The 24,438-nt window shown below is 43.3% G+C and overlaps 2 protein-coding genes across 6 annotated transcripts in view; one reads left to right on the top strand and one right to left on the bottom strand.

Moving 5' to 3' along the window:
• Window positions 1-709: 709 nt before the first annotated feature.
• On the bottom strand, window positions 710-1,670 carry LOC117059370 (ADP-ribosylation factor 1-like). The gene has a single exon (XM_033171044.1). It carries the CDS (start codon window positions 1,615-1,617, stop codon window positions 1,048-1,050), a length of 570 nt encoding a protein of 189 aa, XP_033026935.1. The 5' UTR covers window positions 1,618-1,670; the 3' UTR covers window positions 710-1,047.
• Window positions 1,671-9,224: 7,554 nt separating this feature from the next.
• Window positions 9,225-24,438, top strand: part of TTLL6 (tubulin tyrosine ligase like 6) — a 35,482-nt gene continuing 20,268 nt past the window's right edge. Inside the window, exons 1-8 of one of the 5 annotated variants that reach the window (XM_033170502.1) lie at window positions 9,225-9,319; window positions 12,500-12,598; window positions 16,686-16,922; window positions 18,539-18,576; window positions 19,226-19,344; window positions 19,464-19,594; window positions 22,053-22,209; window positions 23,947-24,090. In XM_033170502.1, coding sequence (XP_033026393.1) covers window positions 9,225-9,319; window positions 12,500-12,598; window positions 16,686-16,922; window positions 18,539-18,576; window positions 19,226-19,344; window positions 19,464-19,594; window positions 22,053-22,209; window positions 23,947-24,090 — 1,020 coding nt within the window. Of the gene's footprint in view, window positions 9,320-12,499; window positions 12,599-16,685; window positions 16,923-18,386; window positions 18,577-19,177; window positions 19,345-19,463; window positions 19,595-22,052; window positions 22,210-23,946; window positions 24,091-24,438 lie in introns of those variants that run through there. The other 4 variants (XM_033170503.1, XM_033170505.1, XM_033170507.1 and 1 more) reach the window with 4 other exon arrangements.

Here is a 24,438-nt window from a genome sequence, read left to right as displayed (position 1 = left end):
CTTGATAATTTGTCACCCCCACCATTATGGAACCCGGGGCGGACCACCCCCCGCCCCCTTGCTAGGCCCCTGGATTGGGGCATCTGAGAGCGAAAGGGAGATTACAGCTTGTATCCAATGCTAGTCCTTCTCTGAGTAGACCCACGGGAGTTATTAGACATAACTAACCTAGTGTCATAATCAGCATCGGATACAACCCATGAATTAGCAGCTTTCACCATAAAGACCTCAAATCTGGTTTCCAATATGCTGTCTATGAACCCCATTTCTTGAACTGCTGGCAGCCCTAATATATTTTAAAGACCATGTTTTAAGCCAGACTCTGGAGATAAAGAAAATGCCAAGAGATTTTAATATGTCTTTTTAAAAATTATTATTCAATTTTTTATTTTTTTAACATAGATTTATTTTCAATTGACATAAAAGTAATAAAACATGTAAAATGGTTTGACATAACAGTAATAAAACATTAAAGAAAAACAGAAGTGGCAAAATACAATCCTGAGTCATTAAAGAAGAGAGAAATCAGATGAGCTATAGGTATAAAATGAAAAGAAAAAGCAGGGCTTTTCCAGTACCCAAGTGCAGAAGTAGAATGGAAAATGATCAACTTTAATTTACAGTACAGAACCACTCAAATAACCTAGGATCCAGAGATTGTAGTGGTGGGGTTGATAATTCAAGTTTTAAAGTCCAAGAATTTTCATTTTGGTTAATGGTCTGTTGAACAAAAGTAAAAGCAGCAATGTTGGCCTGTAAGAAACATTCTGAATTAAGACAATGCCTTTATTGGTCCAAACAGTGGATCACAAATGTCCTGTGTATAGTCCAATAGTATGCCATGTTCAGTGTCCAAGAAGCACACTAAGGCATGTGCATCTTCTCCCAAATCCCATGGCAGCAGTGGATAAGCAGGATAGAGTCCCATATAGAGCTTGTGCAGATGAAAGCACCTCAAAGGCATCTCAGCCAGAAGAAGCAACTGATTAGCAGGATGTCTTGTGTCCTACAAGCAAGATGGGGGTCTTTATATGCCTCCCCAGTTGACTATTTACCCTGGGCTTTGTGATGCACCTTGACCATCTCGGAGAGCTTCCACATGGCCTCGGGGATTCCATCTCCGTTCACGGCACAGCAGCCCTGCACATGCCACTGGTGCCCTCGCAGTTTCCTCAGCCCCATTTTTTCGGCCAGTTCTAGTGGGGGCCACGCTCCAGGCAAGTCTTGCTTGTTGGCCAGCAGCACTACAGGCACGTCTTGCAAGTCCTTGGTCTCCAGCAGGGCTTCCAACTCGGCCTGGGCCTCCTCAAAGCGGGTGCAATCTGCACTGTCCACCACAAAAACCAGCCCATCTGTGTTGGGATGGTAATGCCTCCACAGCACTCTGATCCGGTCTTGACCACCCACATCCCACATGGTGAAAGAGACATTGTTGATGGGCTGAATCGTTTCCACGTTGAAGCCAATGGTGGGAATGGTCGTTACGGTTTCGTTCAGCTTCAGCTTATAGAGGATGGTTGTTTTGCCAGCGGCATCCAGGCCCAGCAGGAGAATACGAGCCTCCGTCCCATAGAAACTCTGCAAAGCGCTCTGAATCCGGCTGAGTAAAAGTCCCATGGTGAAACACCACTGCTGTTCTTCTCCAGACGCAGGCAATGTGTAGCGTGGGGAAGGATTACCTTCCTTTTTATAGTTAGTTAGCTGTTGTTTCATTGGCTCAACTCTAGGGGGTGTGTTGTGGAACTGTCATTACTGTCTTGTTGGCAGCAGTCATGCTGGAAGTTTTGCAGAGCAGCTTCTCTGATGCAGGAAGTTTTGGTGTAACCAGCTCCTGGCCAGCTAATAGGACTGGTTCCGCATTCTGACTGTACAAGTCATGGAGTGAGTTTTGCTGCTGTTTGTGTTGCAAATAGCTTTCAGTCCATATCAGCAAATCTAGTTTTGCTATGGTTATTTGAATTTGCTGCAAAGCCTTTTGGCATGGCAACGGGTGTTTTTCTTTTGCTTAATAATGTGAAAATACCATTGGCAGTTTTTCATCATCTGAAAAGCAGAGTTTCTTAAGACCCACAAAGTTCTGGCTTGATTGGTTGGCATCCCTATACAGTATCTCTTGAAACGACTGGCAAAATCTGGCAGATAATGAACATGCAGCATCATTTAGAATACAGTCTTTTCCCTTTATGTATAATTTCCCCCATCCTAATCTGGTGGAAAACATGGTGTAGCAGGATGAATAAAAACTGATAATTAAAAATAAATTGAAATGGTATTGGGGGTTTTTTAATTCCTATCATATTGACTATTGAGCTCCATGTGTTTCTACCTGGGAGTTCATTAGGACTTATTCCTTTGGAAGTATGTTTAGGATTGCAGCCTAAGATTCTTTCTCAAAGATACCTGTTTATGCAGAGGGAGTGGATATATTGTGCAGGTTTAGAGGCCTATTTCTCCCCGCCCCCCTTTGGAATGAACACATTTTATAATATTTTACAGTTTTTTTAAAAAAAAGAAAGAACATGTATTTATTATTTTGTGTTTTATTATTGTAAATTGTATGGGATGCCTCTGGGTATGTGAAGTGACATGTAAATATAATAAACTTATTTAATATGAAATTATTTAGAACAAGCCTATGGTGTCCTGTGAACCCCCAGTTGTGAGATGTGTGCCTATATAGCCAGCTCGAGACTTCACGGCCTCTGTAACAACTATGGGGCTCTCTTGGTACATCACTGTCCCAACACATGTGGATATGCCCTTGAACTGGTCTTTGCCACAGGGCAGATTGCTAATATTCTGTTGATTGGGGAAGGGGGCTCATTTTTTACAGATGGAATATTCCCTGGTGAGGTTTGGACTGCTTCAAGCTGCAGGGACCTATTGGGTTCCTCTGCCCCTGGAGGCTTATGGAATCTAATGGATTCCTGAATGCTCTGTGGAATTTTCCAGTTAACATGGCTGGTGCTCCTGTCAAGACTCTTGTCAGTTTGGAATGGTAAAATGCATAGAACCATCTACACAATCGCTCCTGAGTGCGCTTGCTGTTGCTGTGGAGCATGTCCTCTAGTCGGTGGGATGCGGGTAGCACTGTGGTCTAAACCACTGAGCCTTTTGGGTTTGCCAATCAGAAGGTCCGCGGTTCAAATCCCCATGACGGTGTGTGCTCCCATTGCCCTGTCCCAGCCTCTGCCAACCTAGCAGTTCGAAAGCACACCAGTAGATAAATAGGTACCACTGTGGGAAGGTACCTATATTTATAGGCGGGAAGGTAAACGGATGTTAGTGTTCCATTAAAGTGAGATGAGGACCACAACCCCATAGCCACCTTTGACTGGACTTAACCGCCCAGGGGTTCCTTACCTTTTACCTTACCTCTAGCCACCTGTGTGTGATGAAACAGGAGGCTTGGCGGCTCGAGTGCCGATGGCATAAATCTTGGTCTGTACGTGACCGAACACATGTGAAGTCACACTACCATGCCTACCATATCTCTACCACCATTGCATCTCCAAGTAGCTGGCTGGCAGAGCTTTTCCAAACGGGGAATGGGCTTTGGTCATCTGGCTAAGACAATGTTGCTCTGAAATGCTCAGGAGCCTGATGTAACAACTTTTCAATGTACTTTAGGGACAACATAACTCAGATTTGGACAGGGTTGGGTGCCACAGCCAGTGCCAGTCCAGTGAAGTCATCCAGGCACTTCATCCAGGCACTGTCTGTTCCATCTGAACTGAATCAGTTTCAGTTATAGTGACCTGAGGATATAGACAAGCTGCTTGAAGAAGTGTAGCTGACCACCTGTCACCTTGACCCTTGGCCATCTTGGCTCCTTAAAACTAGTCAGAAAGGATTGATTTCGTGCATCCAGGGAGTAAGCAATGCTTCATTGGAGGAGAGGGAGGTACCACCCACCTTGAAGGATGTGGTGGTGCTTCCCCTCCTTAGGAGGACCTTCCTGGACCTGGAAGTGTCACAGGGTGACAATTGTCCTCTTTTGGTGCAAGGTACTTGAGACAGGACTGGCAGTATAGCATGCTTGGAGGAAACTGAATATGTGGCTCCATTTCATAGCACTGAAATGGCCTTCGTTGCCTTCGGTGATTATATATGTCAGGACAGGAAAGATATGCAGGGAGTGAGGCCCTGCTCATTCTTCTTGAACTCGCGGCAGCTTTTGATATCATTGACTGCAAATCCTTCTGGCATGACTCAATGAGTTGGGGGTTGGGGCACTAAGACAACAGGCTGGTTCACCTACCCAGAGGCAAGTTTATTCATGGGCAAGCAAGTGCCCCACTCAGCCCTCCTTTTGTTCTTAGTTACTTGCCAACCAATTATTACCACATTTTTTACAGGTCTATTGACATTGACTTGGAATACACAGTCATAATTAAATCAGTTGGTTCCTTGTTTTTAAGAATATATACAGCTAAATGCAAAAGCAGTGTTTTGTTTTGTTTTGTTTTGTTTTGTTTTGTTTTGTTTTTAAAGAATTCTGGACATTTCCCAACTTGACGGACCACCTGCAAATTCACTAATGACTGAATGTTAGCATTTGCCAGGATAGTCAAGCTGGGAAATGTCCAGAATTATAAAGAAAGGAACTGCTTTTCAAACATTTAGCTGCATATGTACTTAGAAGACGCCTGCTTCTTGGGAGAAAAGCAATGACAAACCTAGACAGCATCTTAAAAAGCAAAGACATCACCTTGCTGACAAAGGTCCGTATAGTTAAAGCTATGGTTTTCCCAGTAGTAATGTACGGAAGTGAGAGCTGGACCATCAAGAAGGCTGATCGTCGAAGAATTGATGCTTTTGAATTATGGTGCTGGAGGAGACTCTTGAGAGTCCCATGGACTGCAAGAAGATCAAACCTATCCATTCTCAAGGAAATTGGCCCTGAGTGCTCACTAGAAGGACAGATCCTGAAGTTGAGGCTCCAGTACTTTGGCCACCTCATGAGAAGAGAAGACTCCCTGGAAAAGACCCTTATGTTGGGAAAGATGGAGGGCACAAGGAGAAGGGGACGACAGAGGATGAGATGGTTGGACAGTGTTCTCGAAGCTACTAACATGAGTTTGGCCAAACTGCGGGAGGCAGTGAAGGATAGGCATGCCTGGCGTGCTCTGGTCCATGGGGTCACGAAGAGTCGGACACGACTGAACGACTGAACAACGAACATGTACTTGAAGGGGAAGAGGGCAAAAACGGGGACATTTAACGAGGGTGCTGTATTTGGTGGTTCTTCAGATATACTAGTAAATGACAGAAATGATAAGACATGAAGCTTGATTTTGACATTTATCCCCAGGCCATAGTATATGTCTGTTTTCAGTAAATGTTTCAGCCACCAAGCAATAGATATTCAGCTGCTAACTTTCATTTGTCACAAGTACTCTGCATTTAGTACGCAAGTTGTGTTTGTTAGGCTGTAACTGGGTGTTAGGAAAAGTGTGAGAGAAAGGGAAAATAATAAGATTGCTAATCAGGTACACAAGTTATTTCTGCCATCTGAATAATTATGTTCTTTATCAGCACAATACTAATTTATTATTAGATTAAATTTCTAAGAGAAAGTTGTAAAGAACATCTCATAAACAAGAGCTTGTTCTTTTATAAGTCTCTAAGGACCCAATAGACTGTGTATCTGTACTCTGTGACTGTATGGCATTTGGATTGTTCAAGACCAATTACTTTAAACAGTTTTCAATTATTTTCCGCAGTGTTGCAGCTGACTGGCAGAGTTCTAGTTTTATACCACAGATATCAGAACATGAATCAGAGAACTATGGGGAAAACTTAAAAAGCTGGGTTCACTAGACTGGGACAAATCTGTGGAGAGAGATCTGCTTTGCAAGAACTCTGTATCAACTTACGCATTATTTCATCAATGGACTTGTAGATTTCGTGTTCCAAAAGGAGGAGTCGGCATGATGAAATGCAAAGCCTCTTCTCAATCAAAGAATGTGGCTTGCAAACACTCAATTGGCTTGGAAAGCCAGGCCAGATTTCTAACACTTTGCTAGCAGAGCTAACTGCAATGGTCTAGCCCAGCCTCTCCCCCCCCCCTTTCCTTCCAAAGACAGCATCATGGGAGTAGGATCTGGGCTATTAGTGAAGCAGGAGGGCTCTCTCATCAATTACAAGTTGTCAAGGATTTTAATGGAAACCCTGTGAGCACTGTAAATCTGTGCAGTTCTGCCTTGCATGCTCTCCCTCATTTCCATCACTCCATCACTCCTTGGGGACGGCAAGTCTGCAGCATGTATCAAGCAACATAGATTGGTAGCACACAGGGGAGGGAGACCCTGAGCAGGAGCTAGGAAATCTGAACAGTTGGTAATGGGAAAGCAGCTGTTGTGTGGAGGGTTAGCGTCACCTGACCCCTTTCATACTTCAGAGGGGGTGGGGAATTTCATAGTAGGAAATGGCAGGATAACATCACCGGGAAGGTTGAAGGAGGATAAAGGCAGAATGTACCACAGTTTACACAATCGCACTCTGCATGCTTGTAAATCTTGGGCAAACCACAGAGCTTTATGGATAAGAGCAATGCTCCCCCCTCCTTTCTTTTACTTCCTGCTGTATAAAGTTGCTTTTCAAGATGTCTTTTTGAAGGCCAAAAGGATGGGGCAGAAATTTAATGATCAAGAAGATCCAATGAACTACTTTTAGGTGTTCACAGTTTACATGGGCTTGGGCATCCTTTGCTGTTTAAACCGCTGCTGCCCTGAACAAGAAACTCCCTAACAACACAAATTGCTTGTAAAACTCCCCTCAGTTTCGAAAGAGGTTTGCCATACCACAAAGAAGACCACTCTTTGAGATCCTTAGAGCCTCTTTGGGAAAGTGGAGTGGAACCAGTCTCACTTCAGTTTTACCAGGCTGCTTTAATATATATATATATTTTTTTAATAAAATGCTTAAGAGCCTGCAGAGCTAGTAATAAGGCATGTGAAATATAGCAACAAAAGACCAAAGACAAAACCTACATTTCTATAGAGTTTATTTCTTTTCTGCTGTCAATCATAGAAATTAGCATTCATACAAGTAAAGAGTAGAATCAATAATAATTATTTTTTAAATCCCATTGGTTTCAGCCTGGTGGTGGTTTTCTGATTATCACTCAACACAAGTCTGGCATCAAATTCACAAAAACTATAGAAACGTTAACCAGTTCACAGGATTGACTGATATAAAGTACTCATGATTAAATGTGGTGGTATTCTTGTCTCAATTTGCAAAAAGTGCATCCCATGCAATTGCTGTTTATGTATTTGTTTCAGTTCAAGTTTAACCCTGTAATATGAAATGAAAAATAAAATATTAGAGATAGCCTTTCCTTCTAAAAGTAATAGCTTTTATATATTAAGCTGTAAGCTGATTTTATTCTCAAAGGGGCATAGAAGGGGCTCACAATTTATTTTTATTTATGTTTAAATTTCTATAACGCTTTATATTTTTAAGAAAAATCTCAAAGCGTTTTACAGCATATTAAATAAAACATAAACAAAACAATCTGAAGAAAGTCAAATATAGAGTATACAGTCAAAGCAACATAACAGAAGACTAAAATATTATCTTAAAGATTTCAAAATAAAACATTACAATTATGGTCACCAGAAGAGGTTGGATCCAGACTAAGGTTGCAATCCTAACCTCACTTATCTGTGCGTAAGTCCAATTGAATTCCATGGAACTCATTTCTAAGTGGACATGGTTAGGACTGTGCTGTCTGATAAAAAATAATAATTATTTTTAAACTAACTTAATGGATCTATACTCTAACCATGACTAGGTCTGGGTTGCTATAGGAATAGGAAGTGAAGAGATGGAGTGTGTGTTTAACAAAGCTGTGAAATGACATTTTGTATCTAAACATTCAAGCAAGAATAGTTATGTGCTGGCTGGTTGCTGTTTGATTTTAAACTTTTTTTTTTTTTTACTGACACCCCACCCTGAATGAAACTCGCAGATTCCTTGGTGGCCCCTAGACCAGCCTGGGAACCCTGGGCTTGCAAAATTTCATTAGTCCACAAGAACCTTATGCTGTGATAAAATGGTCAGGTGTTTAATAAAGGCACCACTTTTCTTCAGCACAGCGCCTTGGTTTTCGAACATTTTGGAAGTCAAACGGACTTCCAGAACGGATTAAGTTTAGCACTTTTGTTTTTACTATTTATTTTGCATGTTTGTTTTCGAGGCTTTTTTGGTTAATTTGTTCTTGTGACTGAACCCAGTTCAGCTACTGATTTGTGTGACTGTGGAAATGGATAAAAGCCCCCCATCCAAACAATGACTATCATTAGTGTAGGTAAGAAAATTTATAATTTTTATCATCTACAATACGGTCTTATTTATTTCATACTGAAGTACATTGATTATTGCTTTCATTTTATGGATCAATGGTTTCGTTAGATAGTAAAATTCATGTTAAATTGCTTTTTTTAGGGGTTGTTTTTAAAAGTCTGGACCCAATTAATCCGTTTTGCATTACTTTCTATGGGAAAGCGTGCCTTGGTTTTGGAATGCTTTGGTTTTGGCAGACTTCCGGAACGGATTAAGTTTGAGAACCAAGGTACCACTGTACTGTACTGCCGCCAGGAAATTATCAGCAAAGGGGCTAAACCCTCGTTTCAGCATTTGCAAACAGGGTTTCGGAGTGGAAAAAGAGAGAGGCAATTCTCTCTAGCAAAACTACACATCTCTCCCCTAGTCTTTCTTCCTTTCTATCTGCGATCCATTCAAGAAGGAGGAAATGCAAAGAATTCATCTCTATTCAAATTAGCCGGTCCTTCAGGATCTCTGATTGGCTACGCCTTCCAACCGTGCCCAGCGAGGGAAGCGAAGGGGAGAGAGAGGCAGCGGTAGTTCGTCCTCGAGGCTAATGTTTATGCAGCGGGGATAAACCGTAGGAAAAGTTCTCGGAGCGTATTCCGTTGGAACCGAAAGTACGCATGTGCAAGATTGGGGAATCGCTGCATTAAAGAAGACGCCTGGCCGGGAGGGGAGGGGGGGAGGGGACGATGGAATCCCGCGCGCAGGCGCCCTTGCACTAGGGAGGGCGCCTAGGCCGCAGCCGCCAAGCCGTCCCCATGACAACTACGTTTCCGCCCTGGTTTTTTCCATCGCCATTTCCGATTTGTTGTCACTCCAAGGATGTAGTTTAGGCCAATGGAAAAGCAGCACGCTTTGGGGGCTGGGCTTTTTTTGGGGGCCAAATGGAATCCAGTTTCGGATCCAGTTCCAGCCAATTACGCAAGATGAGGCGGAGCAAAGGAAGAGCGAGGTTTGTCTGTAGGCGGGGTCGGCGCAGGTTGGTTGAGAGCAATGCGGGGGAAAGGGAGGACGAAAGGCGGTTGGGCGGGGGCAGCAGAATGAAACGCAGAGGCAGCAATAGGGTTGGAGGCCACGCCCCCACTGAAACCAAGCCCCGCCTTCTCCATGGCAAAAAAGCGAGAGGCGCTTGGCTTCGGTAATGGAGGCTGCAGTAGTTGCTTTGCGCGTGTGGCTGCCCTGTGCTGTGTAGAAACCCTCCTCAGCTATGGCTGACTGAAATACATTTTACTGCCTCTGGCGGAGCAGCAAATGCCGCCCTTTCTCTCACCAGTTGAGGCGCATTAGCACGAAAGGAATGTACAGTTAATTCTGGTTCCTTAGGGCAGAGAGTCCCACAAGCACCTCTCCCGCCTTCCCCACTTCTTGGTAGCAAAATTACAACGACAAAAATAAAATGAAGCAACAGTTTGCTGCCTTGTCACGACTCTCCAAATCAGCTCCCTTTTAGCCTGCCTGATCGTGAGCAGATTGCAATAGTTGTTAAACACGAAAATGCAGTGTTGGCTGCTAGGCTCTTCCGCCCTTTATATTTTGCTGCGTGCACACCGTCCGTTGAAAAGCACAGATCCCCCGACCCCAGCTCAAATAATCAAGGGAATTATAGTTTGTTATGGGTAGTGGGAATTGTCGCTTTGGGGGTAGACTACAATTCCCAGGATTTTGTGTCTATCTGTGTGACTGCTTTAAATCTGGTGTGTATGCAGCCTGTTCCCTCCCAGTGCCTGCATTTAGGTACAGTATAAGCTAAACCAAGCTATAGCTTAGGGCCCCACTCTCTTCCCCCCCCCATTTCACTATTAATATACTTCTTAATTGTATTTCAATTCAAAAATAACACGTGTGTGTGTGTGTGTGTGTGTGTGTGTGTAAAGGGACCCCTGAATGTTAGGTCCAGTCGCAGATGACTCTGGGGTTGGGGCACTCATCTCGCTTTACTGGCCGAGGGAGCCGGCATACAGCTTCCGGGTCATGTGGCCAGCATGACTAAGCCGCTTCTGGCGAACCAGAGCAGCACACGGAAACGCCGTTTACGTTCCCGCCAGAGCGGTACCTATTTATCTACTTGCACTTTGACGTGCTTTCGAACTGCTAGGTGGGCAGGAGCTGGGACCGAGGCGCAACGGGAGCTCACCCCGTCACAGGGATTTGGCAAGCCTCAGTGGTTTAGACCACAGCGCCACCCGCATCCCATATATATATATATATATATATATATATATATAGTTATGTGCAAATGGCTTTCGATACCTATTAGGTCCGTAAATTCAACACAAAAAACAGCAACCATTTGTTGTTGACAAAGGACAGCTGGACATATAAAGGGCCCCATTACCTTCAGTAGCTTAGGGCCTCATCAAAACTAAATCCAGCCCTGCCTCCCACCCTTACACTTAGCAAGTTGACAGCCTGTCCCAAATCAATTGCTTTCCTGTTAATATAGACTCACTGTGTTTTTATTGCTCCCCTTCATATATTTCGTTCTTTTAACCAGAGTGGAGCCATGATAGTTTCCCAGTTATTGCCTTCCCCGGCCCTTAGTAACTGAGAGCTGATAGCGCCTGTTTATTTATGTCCCCTAACTCTTGTCTCCAGCCCCACTTTCACCAGAGGAAGTCATAACAGCAAGCCCTAACAGATCCCATTCTATATTTCCCAAGCCTCCCAACGTTTAAAAAGCACTACAGACATCACAGCTAATATTGGTACAGTATTTCCCCTCCCATCTCAGTGTGACACAATATAACTTAGCAGAGGTGGATTTAGGGGAGCTTGACTGGTTTGGTCGCACTGGGGGCAGAGCCCTGGGGGCAGCTGCAGAGGACACAGCAACCACGATTTAGAATGGAAATGGTTTATTGAATATTTACAGATAAATTGTAAACAGATAAGAACACTGGCAGGATTGTTGTAATAACCTGCAGTTTCATAAGAGTTTATATTTTAAAGAAGATGAATAAATGGGTAAATAAAGTTAATTTGGATATGCAGAAGATATTAAAAATAAATTTAAGGAACCACAGAAAGAGGGGGAAGGAATTGGTTGTAAATGGTTGTCAAATTAGTGAAATGTATAAACTTGAAAAGTATAAATAAATAAATAAAATAGAATGGAGCACAAGAAGCAAGGGGATTGCCCCAGCCACTCTGGGCAGCTTCCAACATATATAAAAACATTAAACAATTTTTTTAAAAACTCCTATATAGTGGAGGTTTTCAACCCTTTTGAGTCCATGGCTTCCTTGACCAACTACATTCTTTCTGCGGCACCCCGGCAGGGCTCAGGAGCCCAGTTACGTCACCCCACACCTGCAGAGCTGGCAGCCTCTCTCAGGGGCGTACGCAGGATCAAAACGTGGGGGGGGGGGCAAGCCATAGTCGTTCAGGTTGTGACATTTCAGCACGGAAAGGCGAATGAAACCAAAATTTTAGGAAAATTATATATAATTATAGCAGTGCTTTATTACGGTAGTTATTACAATTATTTGCTTGACATTTTTTTTTTAATTTTTATTCTAGTTACATGTCTTATACCAGGGGTGGCCAACTTCCAAGAGACTGTGATCTACTTTCAGCAGACAATTTTTACATTGTCATGCAGTAATAATATTGGATTTATATGATGTGTGTAGGTTTTTTTTACCCATTTGCTTGCCTAGATATTAGTGGTGAAGTAATACTTTGTCATCAATTTAAGTGTTCAGCTCATTTATTCTAATATAAAGCTGCAGGATTTGCACATCGCACACCAGGAAAACCTTTCTTCATCCAAGCAGTTAAAATGTTTTTTAAAAGCATGTTTTACTGAGTTCCCGAAAATAATATTGGTAAGATACGCTTTCAGACTTTTTTTAAAAAAACAAACTTTTATCATTTGAAAATTGTGAACACGTGATACGGTGTTGTCAGTCTAGTATCAACAATGGTCAATAATGGAAAGACAAGTCCAGACAACCATTAATGAAACAAACAAACATTTCCTTGGTGACAGTGGGACAGATTCTGCTGGCTTTCCTTCATAGTGTGTCCACTGATTATTATTTTGTAATGACTCCTGATTTGTGCCAGAGTCTGTCACTACTCCAGTCCTGTATTCAAAGCTGTTTGTTATCTCATTGGCTGAGACTTGTACTTGTGTTTGCTTTTTTATCCTGCTTAGAGACCTCAAGATGGCAACTGCAACAAGATATTCTTTGCCTTATGAACAGATCTGGGAAGACCCTAAAGTCCGTGGTGAGGAATGGAGGCAGAGGATCAGGTTCGTTTTAGCAAATGCAAGAGTTATGCATATGAGAGAGAGCATCACAGCATTATGTTTAGATTAACATCTGTTTGCTCACTTGTCTAACATTCTCTGTGTGTGTTTTTCTGGTGGTTTTTCAATATATTGGGAGTCCAAAGTCATATACAGTACCACTTCAGGTGACTACCTTAAACACTAAAAATAGACTCCTTCCCCAGATGTTAGCATTCCCCTCCCCCTCCCCAAAATGGCCTTCAATTCTAACAGTGTTTAATCAGATACAATTCCCGTTGATTTAAGTAGCAGTTACTTCCAAATGACTATCTTCAGGATTGCAGCCTAACTGTGCAGTCTTATACAGTACATACATGTCAGAAGTCCTGTTGAAAGCAATGGTGCTTACTTCTGTTTATTATTGTTTTTGCTCTGCAGCGTTATAGTTGCACGAAATAAAATGTCAATTGCATTTATTCAGAGTGTTTGTTTAGTATTCAAAGCTGTGTCAAGTTTGAGAGTAGTTGCGACAACTTTTAAGAATGAAAGAACTATGCCTTTTCAACTATTTGCAACTTCACTACTATTTAATATACTTACTATAAGAAATTCCCTAGAGAAATTAACAGTTAATAATTCTGGCACAAATTATTGCAACTCAGGCCAATGTCTATACAGTACTTTTTAACCTTTGTATTAGATGTCTACATAGTGCACCACGATGATATTATTTAAAGGATCGGTTCCCTAATATATATATATATATATATATATATATATATATATATATACTTCAAAATCTCATTTTTTAGGATGAAATACTACTGTACTACTAAACCATCCCACAAAGATAAGGAACAATTTGCTCAATAAGTGTCAGTGAGGTTTTAACATGTTCTAATTGCAATTTAGAGCTTTGCAGGCAGTGTTTGTGAGCACAGACCTCTGATCATGAATGAATAGAATTTGGGGCAAACCAATTTGCTAGTTTTTAATACCAAGCTTGTAGTCATTGTTTGGCTTTCTGCGTGTGTTGATGTACATTTTATTAAGAATGTATTTATATTGTTGTGGATTGCCCTGAAATTTTTAATGAGGGATGTTATAAGAATGTAGTAAATCAGTGGTTTTGAACCAGTGTGCTGTGGCATCCTGGAGTGCCTTGAATAGTGGTCCGGTGTGCCGTGGGCAACGCTGGCCTCTGTCCCTCTTTCCTTCCCTCCCTCCTCTGATGCCTTCTCGTGTCTCTGCCTCCCAAAGGCTTGTGTGACTGTTTGTTGCAGCAGCCCTGACTACAAGCTCCCCAGGCAAACGGTGCCTCTGGGGCTGGCCAGGGGGTGCTGGTTGCCAGGAGCTGAGGCGGCCTCGGAGCAAGCAAGCAAGCGAGCCCAGCCAGCTAGTTTGCCAACCCTTGCTGTTGGGAATGGAGAGACAAGTCCCAGGCCCCTGTGGGGCAGTGTGAGGAGGCACCTCTCTTTGGGGCGGTGGGGGGCAGCTCAGAGACCGGGGAGGGCAGCAGTGGCTCCGCAGAGGAGAGGGGAGAGGAGGCTGAGCAAACCCTCCACAAGGGAAAGTGTTCAAAAAAGGGTGAGAGGCTGCCAGCTTTGCAGGTGTGGGGTGACATAACTGGGCTCCTGAGCCCCGCCGGGGTGCCGCAGAAAGAATGTTGTTGGTCAAGGGAGCTGTGGACTCAAAAAGGGTTGAAATCCTCTGTTCTAAAAGAATGAATGAATCAGAACCAGGATGTACAGTCCTTTGGGGGACTTGGGCAGAAATCTAGCTTTCTCACTCCAGGCATTTCCAGACTGTCACTGTTGTCGGGTCGGGTTCAGTCACACCTCAGCAGATTCAGATTGCACAGTTATAGCTGCTTGTGAGATGTTGTGCAACAAACCTGCTTTCCCCCAAAGATCGGACTTTTGTGATAAGGAAAATGGCAGGAAGGTGCACTGGAAAGTGTAGGAAAATCCTTGCTTTTCTGCAGCACCATCTGACCTCCCCACAAATAAATGAGAAGGAATGCTCATTAAATAGCCAGCAACCTGATCTCCATGCAAACAAATCAGGATTAATGCTCAATAAACAGGTTGTTCAGAAGTGACCTCCCTGTGTGCCAGTGTGGTGTAGTGTGCCAGTGTGCCAGTGTGGTGTAGTGGTTAAGAGCGGTAGACTCGTTATCTGGGGAACCGGGTTCGTGTCTCCACTCCTCCACATGCAGCTGCTGGGTGACCTTGGGCTAGTCACACTTCTCTGAAGTCTCTCAGCCCCACTCACCTCACAGAGTGTTTGTTGTGGGGGTGGAAGGGAAAGGAGAATGTTAGCCGCTTTGAGACTCCTTCGGGTAGTGAAAAGCGGGATATCAAATCCAAACTCTTCTTCTTCTTCTTCTTCTTCTTCTTCTTCTTCTTCTTCTTCTTCTTCTTCTTCTGTTCTACGCTTCTGTGGAAGAAACTGGAGGGAGTCAGAGCTCCAACCTTGCTTTGTCCTGTGCAGGACTTGTCTTTTTCTGTGTGGGGCAGGAGAAGGTGGCCTGAGTTTTGTTCCCTTCTGCTGAGGGTGTGGGGGGGAGCTAAAATATTTACACTTCACTTTGATATGTTTCAGGGCTTTCTGCTTCTGATTATTAAAATTAATCGGCCTTAAAAGCTGTACGCCGGCTCCCTCGGCGAGATGAGCACCGCAACCCCAGAGTCTGCGACAGGACCTAACGGTCAGGGGTCCCTTTACCCTTAATGTGCTCTGTGAAATCCTTCACATCGTCACATGTTAGCATAACCTCTGCTTTAGGCAAAACTGTTGGGTTTTATTTGCCAAACAAAGCCTGACAACACAGAGGATCTCATTTACACAACATCTCTGAAATGCCTTGTTTTACAAATTCAGTAATTTCTCTCCAAATCAGCATTCTCTTCTTCCCTTTCTTTAAACTTCTGATCACCCAAATATTTTAGGAATATTTTTGAAGAGTGGGGATTTAAAAAATTTGTTAGGAGTTGGTTGGTTTCTGACCTTAAGTAGAACTCCATACAGTGGTACCTCTGGTTACGTACTTAATTCGTTCCGGAGGTCCATTCTTAACCTGAAACTGTTCTTAACCTGAAGCACCACTTTAGCTAATGGGGCATCCCGCTGCTGCTGCTGCGCCGCCAGAGCACGATTTCTGTTCTTATCCTGAAGCAAGGTTCTTAACCTGAAGCGTTATTTCTGGGTTAGCGGAGTATGTAACCTGAAGCGTATGTAACCTGAAGCGTATGTAACCCGAGGTACCACTGTATTTTTTCTCTCCACAAGGTCTCTCTATCCAAGGAATAGCTGTGTGAATAGCTACATGTCAGTGTCACTCTTGTTTATCCAGGCATTTCGAGGGTCCTGCTACAAAGTTCTTGTAGATGAACAAGTTAACTAACTTTTCTATCATACAGGGTCTAGTTTCCTAGGAGAAAAGCATGTTTGATGGTGTACGATTAATATCAACCCCACCCATGAAATGCACAGATCCCAGATAAAACATTTGCTGTATCTTAACTTCCCTTTGAACTGCTTGCTTGCAGGAGAACTTGAACTGTTAGATTCAAGTTTCATCCTGTAGATTCGATAGACCCAGGGTTCTCTCATTCAGCTTATCAGATGTCAGTACTGAGGTGGCATTCAAGTGAAGTGCATGTTCTTTTGGCCTATAACATTGCACTCTAGACTCTAAGGAGGGACTGAACCCATAGAGATGAGCAGGGGTAAGCTATTTAAAATGCACTGGCTGTCATAAGAAGGATGCTTATAGCTCTAATGCCTGTGTTAGGGTGAATTCACTTTATGGTGAACATGACAGTAAAAGGACTGAGAGTCATAGTACATTTCTTTGTCCATTCACATGGATATCGTTATTAATGGAAAGAGAGATGTTGCATGACTGCACTTGCCTTCTGATGGAGGTGATCTTATCAAAATACAGAGGAATTTGTATAGGTCCAGGCAATTAAGGAGAGATCAACAAAGACATATTAATATGTCTTTTTATTTGTTTAACAAGGAACTCCTTGGACCTGCAGACAAAGTGGATAGGAATGTGGATCCAATTTACTTCTTTGCCTTTTTTTCTTTTTACTAACAGGATGAGGGTATCAGATTCAGCACGAAGGTGTGGTTCATTTCACACAGAGAGGCAAGAGCTGGAAGAGCTGGGTGAGAAGGATGTGTCCGACTTAGAGTTCCTTCCAAGTGGCCTGGAAAGAGAGGAAAGTGCACTGGATGCCACAGATCAGGAAACAGCGGTGTGTGAAGAAGAGAGCAGAAAAATTTTGTGCTCTGGGTCCAACACCGCTGTGAAGAAGAGAAAGAAGAAAAGGAGGTTAGAAATAAGTATTGAAAGCACTTGGGGCATCTGGATGTGGACAAGGGAATGTAATTCTGAAAGTCATAAAAATATACGAGGCACTAACCAGGAGGCATTGCAAACTTTTGTGGGTAATAATGAGAAAGGGGAGGGGTGCAATACAAATGCAGTGGGAGAAAACCAGGCAAACAGTATTGTGCTAAGAGGAAATTAGTGAATAAAAGAGCATATATTAATACACCTCCCACCAGGGGTGAATCTTCTATGAAACTATTGAAATTTAAGTTTCAGGGCCCCTAAACCTGGTTGCAAAGGGGCCCCATAACAGTTCAAGCCCCCAAAATGTAGGTCCGCCACTTCCTCCTAATCAATCATGTCAGTCCATTCCAAATGCTCAGCATGCATATTGATGTATCCTTAACGTAGTCTGGGGCCTTTCCGAGTTTCAGTTCTGAGTGATGAGCTGAACGCAGGTGTATCATTCAAATTCAACTGGCTTTCCTCACTGTTTCCTCACCATTCTGCTGTCTATAGCAATTTCCAATCTGTTTGAGGTTTGGCTGTTGGCAATCTAGTTGCATGCCAATTGGCCTTAGGGCAAGGCAGCTTCTCTGCCAAATGAACCGTACTGTTTGTGGTTCATCTGATACCTCAACCCAAGGCCCTGGGTGTCATGTACTCACTCTGAGACTGCAGAGATCGGCGAGCAAGCACCTTTGAAATAAATCTTGATCACTGCATCGTTTTTAGTCTCCAGCTATGGTGCTATAGCCTGGTGCAATCATTGCAAGGCCAAGGGGGAAAGCTCTGCGCCCCATTTGAGAGCAGGAAGCTTGTACACTTTGCTAAACTCCCACCAGCATCTGTCACTGTCTGAAAAGATTCAGCTCGTTTCTGGTTCTAATTCTAAAACAGCCCTGTAGTTAAGCGTTTTCCTGATAGCCATAAGATATAAGGAATTGCATGCAGATGAGAAAGGGGGCTTGTGGGGGAATGATGGAGCATCGAAATGTAGTGGGTTGCTACAGGAGAGATGGAGCGCAGCAGACTAATAATAATAATAATAATAAAGCATTGCTGCTTATTTGCAAGGCTTTTCGAAAAATCGTCAATATAATATTGTTACGGATATACAGACAGGCTTCCGAAGGAAAGGGTCACAGGTTTGTGCAGCCATTCCTGGGGTCATATGGAGGAGAAGGTGAATATTTCTCTATAGCAGCAATTGTCCTGATCTGGCAGCATATTTCTTGCTGACATGACATTTGGTGACTTACTCAGACTGCTTAGAAGCTAATTATTTTGTATATTTTTTATTTATTAAACTCATTAGACTCGCAGCAACACACCCACAACCCCAGTGGCAGACCTCGGGGTCTCAAATTTCAGCAGCACCCTGTGCAATCCCAATGCCCCCCCCCACCGCCTCTCACCTTCCAGTCTACATCATAGTTATGGCGCTCCCTGTGAGTTCATAGGCAATGTGGTACTTGAACCATCTACACCTGGAGGCTAAGGCTTAAATCTCAAAAGAGGTCCCAGAAGGTACTCAGGTGCTTTGCAATAAGACCATGAATTGGTTTTGCCTGTCTGCCTCTGTCTTTCTTCTTCTTTTTTCTGTTTTCCAGATGACCAGTGATAAATCTGACCAACTGCAAGTACGAGAGTGGTGAGTGCCCTTCTTTGTCCCCAGTTGTGAAATAATAGATTGGCTTTATGTCTCATTCACCCTTGTAAACAGTGAGAAAAGCACCATTTGCACTAGGGAGCAACTTTAACGTGTCTCTTGACTTAAATTGGAATTTTGTTAAGACCAGATATTTTTACCAATGTACTGTATATATATAGAGGAGGGGGGGGGGTCACAACTGCAGTTGAAAATATACTGTAGTAACAAACATGTAAGTTAAAAACACAGCCGCATACATTGCATTTTTTGAATTATCGTTACTTCTAAAAATATTGATATTTTTTCAAGGGCAGCCTAATGTTTGTTAAAGAGCTTTTCTTTGGCATGTGAAGTGGAATATATATTAAATGAAGGCTAGGGTAGGAATTTGCAGGGGGAAATGTTATGATACAGAATAAATATTACGTATCTACCAACTGTATCTTGGCATCTCCCAGGCTCAAGCAAATTATCATCTCTTACATTCATTTCATGCAATTAAAATATGTACAACTTAGCGGCAGCATTTTAGATTTAGATGTGTATTTGATGTGACCCTCTGAGTTGAACAAGCCTCCCCACCCGATGTTTCCTCTTGCAGATGTATCTATTAAATGCTGATGACACCATTCTCTCTTCTATGATGTAGTGCGACGGGCTGCTATGATGTGTGGCCTCCGGGAGGCATCTGAAGTTGATGATTGGACTCTGTATTGGACAGATTTTTCTGTCTCACTGGAACGGGTGCTAGAAATGAAACCTTACCAGGTACTTGGTGTTTCTTCTGAAGTGGTGGAGCTAAAACATCTACCTTCATTTATTCATTCATGAGAAAGATCCGAAGGCCTAGACAACAATCAGGCTTTTGTCTTGGACTCCTTTTCTAGAAAATAAACCATTTCCCTGGGATGTTGGAAATCTGTAGGAAGGATCTTCTGGCCAGGAACATGGGCAGGATGCTAAAGCTTTTTCCGAAGGAATTTAACTTCTTTCCCAGGACCTGGTGTCTTCCTGCTGAGTGAGTCTTTCCTAAATCATTTTCCATCTTGGCTCGCTTCCCCTCATCATCACAGAGATTGAGGAAACCAGGTGGACACAGAGTGGAGAAGCAAAGTCGGAAGGGGAAAAAATCTTCTGTGCAAATGGTTTTTAAAAACCATTTTATCAGGTCTTGTCTGGTAAAATGCCACCAACCCCACTAAGGGCTTATCCACATTTCCGCTTGTGCCGTGCCTAGAAAGTGGTTTTCCCCTTACCTCCATTCCAAGGGAAAACCCGCTCTTTAGCTGTTGATCGGAAGAAATGGAAATCTGAAGAAAACCTAAATTGCCATTTGCTCTGAATGAGCGCTAAAGAGTGGATTCCCCTGGGTGGCGGGGAAGCAGTGGAACAAGAGGAAGTGCGGATAAGCCCTATGTAGCTTATCATAAATGATTCTGTCCTGTGGGAAAGCTCTTCTGGACACTTGCCTGAGTGGGCTGTGCGTCTTGTTCCATGGGCCACTATCTCCCTGCCCACCAGATCAACTGGTGAAAAACATGGTACATCTTCTCTGTGACTTGTGGGGATGGAATGAACAAAATGTTTGCATCTGAGCATTCCTCAAACCTCCATACAGACATTCTTGTAGGGCTGTAACCTTTTCCTACAGGAAGGGCTTTTTCAGCTGGAACTCACCGGAACTCTATTCAGGCACCTCTCAGGTGGGCGCCATTGGCATTATAAGAGAGCGAGATAGGCGTTCATATTGAACTCCAGCACTGCTTTTTCTAGAAAAAAATAGCACTGCTTATAAGAAAGATGCTGCAGCCCCCTAGCCATTTTGATTGGTCTTTTCTGCATCTTTTTTCATCTCTACATTATCCATTTTCAGATGCAGGCATCTTTATCTATGTGGACTTAGGCCTGGGAACCAATACAATTCAAGGGTTGTAATGAAAGAATGAGGCAGCAGGAGAGGGCAAATGCCCTCCAAAAAGTGGGATACCAAGAGATAGGACTTAGACCCCTTATTTTAACTGCTGCCCAATGTTACCAACATTGTTTTTAGTCCTCATCAACTCAGGATCTGGAGAGAAAGCCTAGTTGCCAGACTCAGTTCTGAAAAATGCAGCATCCTTTCAGCAGTGTTATTATTATTATAACAACAGCAACAACTACTTCTACCAGAGCATGGTGCTGATAATACCAAGGTTGCAGGTTTGATCCCCGAAAGGGACAGCTGCATATTCCTGCATTGCAGAGAGTTGGATCAGATGATCCTCAGGGTCTTTCCCAACTCTGCAATTCTATGATCCCTACTACTACTGCCTATATTCATAGATCCAGTTACAGCTGGGTAGCCGTGTTGGTCTGCCATAGTCGAAACAAAATAGGAAATTCTTTCCAGTAGCACCTAGAGACCAACTGAGTTTGTTCTTGGTATGAGCTTTCGTGTGCATGCACACTACAAAGCTCATACCAAGAACAAACTCAGTTGGTCTCTAAGGTGCTACTGGAAAGAATTTCCTATTTTGTTTCGACTATGGCAGACCAACACGGCTACCCACCTGTAACTGGAACTATGGAAGGCACCACATTGAGCCGCATGAAATGGAAGGGTATCTGAAGAAGTGTGCATGCACACGAAAGCTCATACCAAGAACAAACTCAGTTGGTCTCTAAGGTGCTACTGAAAAGAATTTCCTATTTTATATTCATAGAGGTATCTACTGAGAAGATCCATAAAAAAGCAATAGTCCCAAAATGAATCATTGTGAAACTACTAAATATTGGGTGGGGGGGAGTAAACTTCGTCTTCGCTCAGGGGGCCATATTTCCAAAGTCCACCCCGATCCTTTAATGCAGCCTTGCAGAAACAATAAAAAGAAGTGCCTAGTCCACAGCAATTTGTTTACGACTCTTTTCTTCCTCCCCACACCAATTATCTATATTTCAAAAGTAAAAGAGGTCCAAATTTTGTCAAAGGTTTCTTTTTCGCTGGAAGAGTATCTCTTGCCATAGATGAGCAGGTGAATGATTATTTAAAAGTCTCCTCTAATGGGTCAAGATACTTGGTTTGACCTGCTGAAAGGATGCCCTTTAGCTTTAGCCTGCACGAGTATCTCTGAACTGACAGTGTATGTGAGAAGTGTGAACTTTCCCGTAGCTCACTCGTTAAATGTGGTTGCTGCAAGATATTGCTGGAGCTATTGACTCCAACTTGTTTTCCCTTTAGCTATCTGGTCATCAGTGGGGTTGGTGAGGAACGGAAGGATGAGGGGCCTGAAAGGAAGTGGTAGTGTGAAAGGCAGCAAAAGTTTCTTCTGAATGTCTTGAGAGAGAAAACAAACAACCTTAGATCTGGGGTGGTTCGTGATGGTATCAGGCCTATTTCCCATTACTATCACTACTTTAGCTTGAACTATTATTATGCCACTGTCTGGTACTACATCAAATGAGAATGTATATTTTGCTTTCCTCCTCACTGCTCTCAGCTATGGAGAACTGCAAGCATTTGGCAGGTCAAAAAAACACAAAACCTACATCTGTAAGCCAGACTCTGGTTGTCAAGGCAGAGGCATTTTTATCACAAGATCTGTGAAAGATATCAAACCTGGAGAGGATATGATCTGCCAGCTCTATATCTCAAAGGTAACCCCTTTTATTAGTCGTCGAAATGGGCTTCCTGTGTTGCCTGTGAGTCCCTTTAGCTCAGGCACAACTCCCATCATCCCTGACCATTCAGCATGCTGGCTGCTGGGATTGATGGGAGTTGGAGTTCAGCAACATCAGAAGGAAACAAGTTCCTCATCCCTGCTCTAGTCATTGGTTGCTGCAATACTGTAGATGTTCATAGTATACTATTTCAGGGAAGTGCCAATCCATCAGAAATAAAGTTGATCCGTGAACCAACTCTGAGAGAAGGAGTTGTATTGAATGGGTCCTAACATCCAGCACCTAGAGAGAGCAGCTGCATGCTATCAGGGTGAAAGACGCTAAGGGGGGGACTGAGGCTGTGCAGAGATTTGGGAATGGGGGTGCTCAAGAAGGAAGGGGTCTGAAGGAAGGGGAATACATAGGCAACACACTCAAAAGCAGGAGTGGGATAAAGCAAAGAGACTGTGATAGGATGACTTGTTATTCTAGAAACCATGGAGTATCGGTACTTGGTTTTTCTATATAGTCCCCACGCTATCCAGATCTATTGCATATTTTTGCCCCTGAAAAGTGCATATTGTAGATTGGTTCTGCATTACCCAGAAGTGTGTCCAGTTGAAAAACAGATGAAAATGGATGTAAGTGGTCCCAGCAATGGTGGGTGCATCCACACCTGCCCAATGATGTTGTGGGTGCTTATATAGCAAGATTGCAATCACTACCTCCTTTTTCATTCAGCCGGGGAATGATTCCTTTTCTCTATAGCTCCCAATAGCAGGATTAGATCTAATGGGCTGAAGTTCCAGGGGGATGATCATTGGGGTTAACCATTAGGGGGGAACCCCTTAACAGTAGGTTTGGTTTGGGGAGAAAACAGGTAACTAAAAGAGAATTTTATGGATGGCAAGATCCAGATTTGGGACATGTACTCTTTGGTGAGAGAACCCCAGCAGAGGTTTAAAATATACAGCAAAGTAAAGTGTGGAAATAGAGGCTGTTAGACTGGGCTTCCTCAACCTCAGCCCTCCAGATGTTTTGAGACTACAATTCCCATCATCCCTGACCACTGGTCCTGCCAGCTAGGGATCATGGGAGTTGTAGGCCAAAAACATCTGGAGGGCCGAGGTTGAGGAAGCCTGTGTTAGACCTTTAAAACAATAAGAGCAGTTTAATAATGGAGCCAGTTACCTGGGGGTAATTAGTCTCTTCAAGCAGAGGCTGGACAGCCATCAGCTGGGGTTATTGTAGCTCTAGGTTTTCTTCATCAAGAAGTAGGGGTTTGGACTAGATTGCCTAAAAGACCCCCTCCAACTCTGCTTATTAGCACAGACACTTCCTAATGGTTCCCAGAAAAAGGTCAGATGTGAACCTCCAGAGAAGGGAGTTACAGAGTTCGACTGAAGCTGTGCCTCTATTTGTAACATTCTGGTGTGAACATGGAACAAGGGTGGGGTTGAATCAGTCAATGCACACAGTTGGAATCTCTGTGAAAGAGAGAAACTCAAGCCATTTGCCCTCCACGGGTTAAATGCAACATGTGATTTAGTACCCAGAAGGCTTTAGGAAGCCAGTGAACCTACCTCTCCACCAGCCCAACACACTAGTATAATAGTGGCTATTGAGTGGTTTTCTAGGCAATGTTGCATTCTCCAGATTTATCAAACTACTTCTGTCCCTTTAAATATCTAATTTAAGAATTTTATCTCTCTCCCTGCCTCCACCCTGCGACAGCCTTTCATCATTGATGGCTTCAAATTTGACCTTCGGATTTATGTGCTGGTAACATCATGTGAACCGCTACGGGTTTTTCTTTATAAAGAGGGCCTTGCGCGCTTTGCGACGTCTGCCTACTCGGACCCATCACACAGCAACTTGGTGAGCAAGGGAGGCTCCTGCTGACGTGACGCTTGTAATAAATATTGATGGCTTTTGATTCAAACCACATAATTCATCAGGTGCTTCCTCGGTATTTTCCAAGAATTAATACCCAAGCCTTGTGGTATCAAAAGGAATGCAGCAGTGTTGTAAATAACAGCCATAAATCATTGAGGCGTGTGCATTCATAAGGAAGCATCTCACGCAGCTGGTTTGATGAAATCAAAAGTGTGGGGAACGCCAGTACCTGCAAACAGGAGAGTTCTATGCAGCATTCCTCCATCTGGAATGATGGAGCTACTTGCAGATCCCACGGTTGCTTTGTTTGTCCTGTGAAATAAGCATCAC

Source organism: Lacerta agilis, chromosome 14 (genome assembly GCF_009819535.1).
Source record: "Lacerta agilis isolate rLacAgi1 chromosome 14, rLacAgi1.pri, whole genome shotgun sequence".
In the NCBI taxonomy this organism is placed as follows: domain Eukaryota; kingdom Metazoa; phylum Chordata; class Lepidosauria; order Squamata; family Lacertidae; genus Lacerta; species Lacerta agilis.
The sequence above is the reverse complement of the archived record's forward strand: the minus strand, read 5'-3'. Positions and strand labels throughout refer to the sequence as shown.

Coding starts and splice junctions, on each gene's coding strand:
- LOC117059370 (XM_033171044.1), bottom strand. CDS start 1,617: ATGGGACTTTTACTCAGCCGGATTCAGAGCGCTTTGCAGAGTTTCTAT.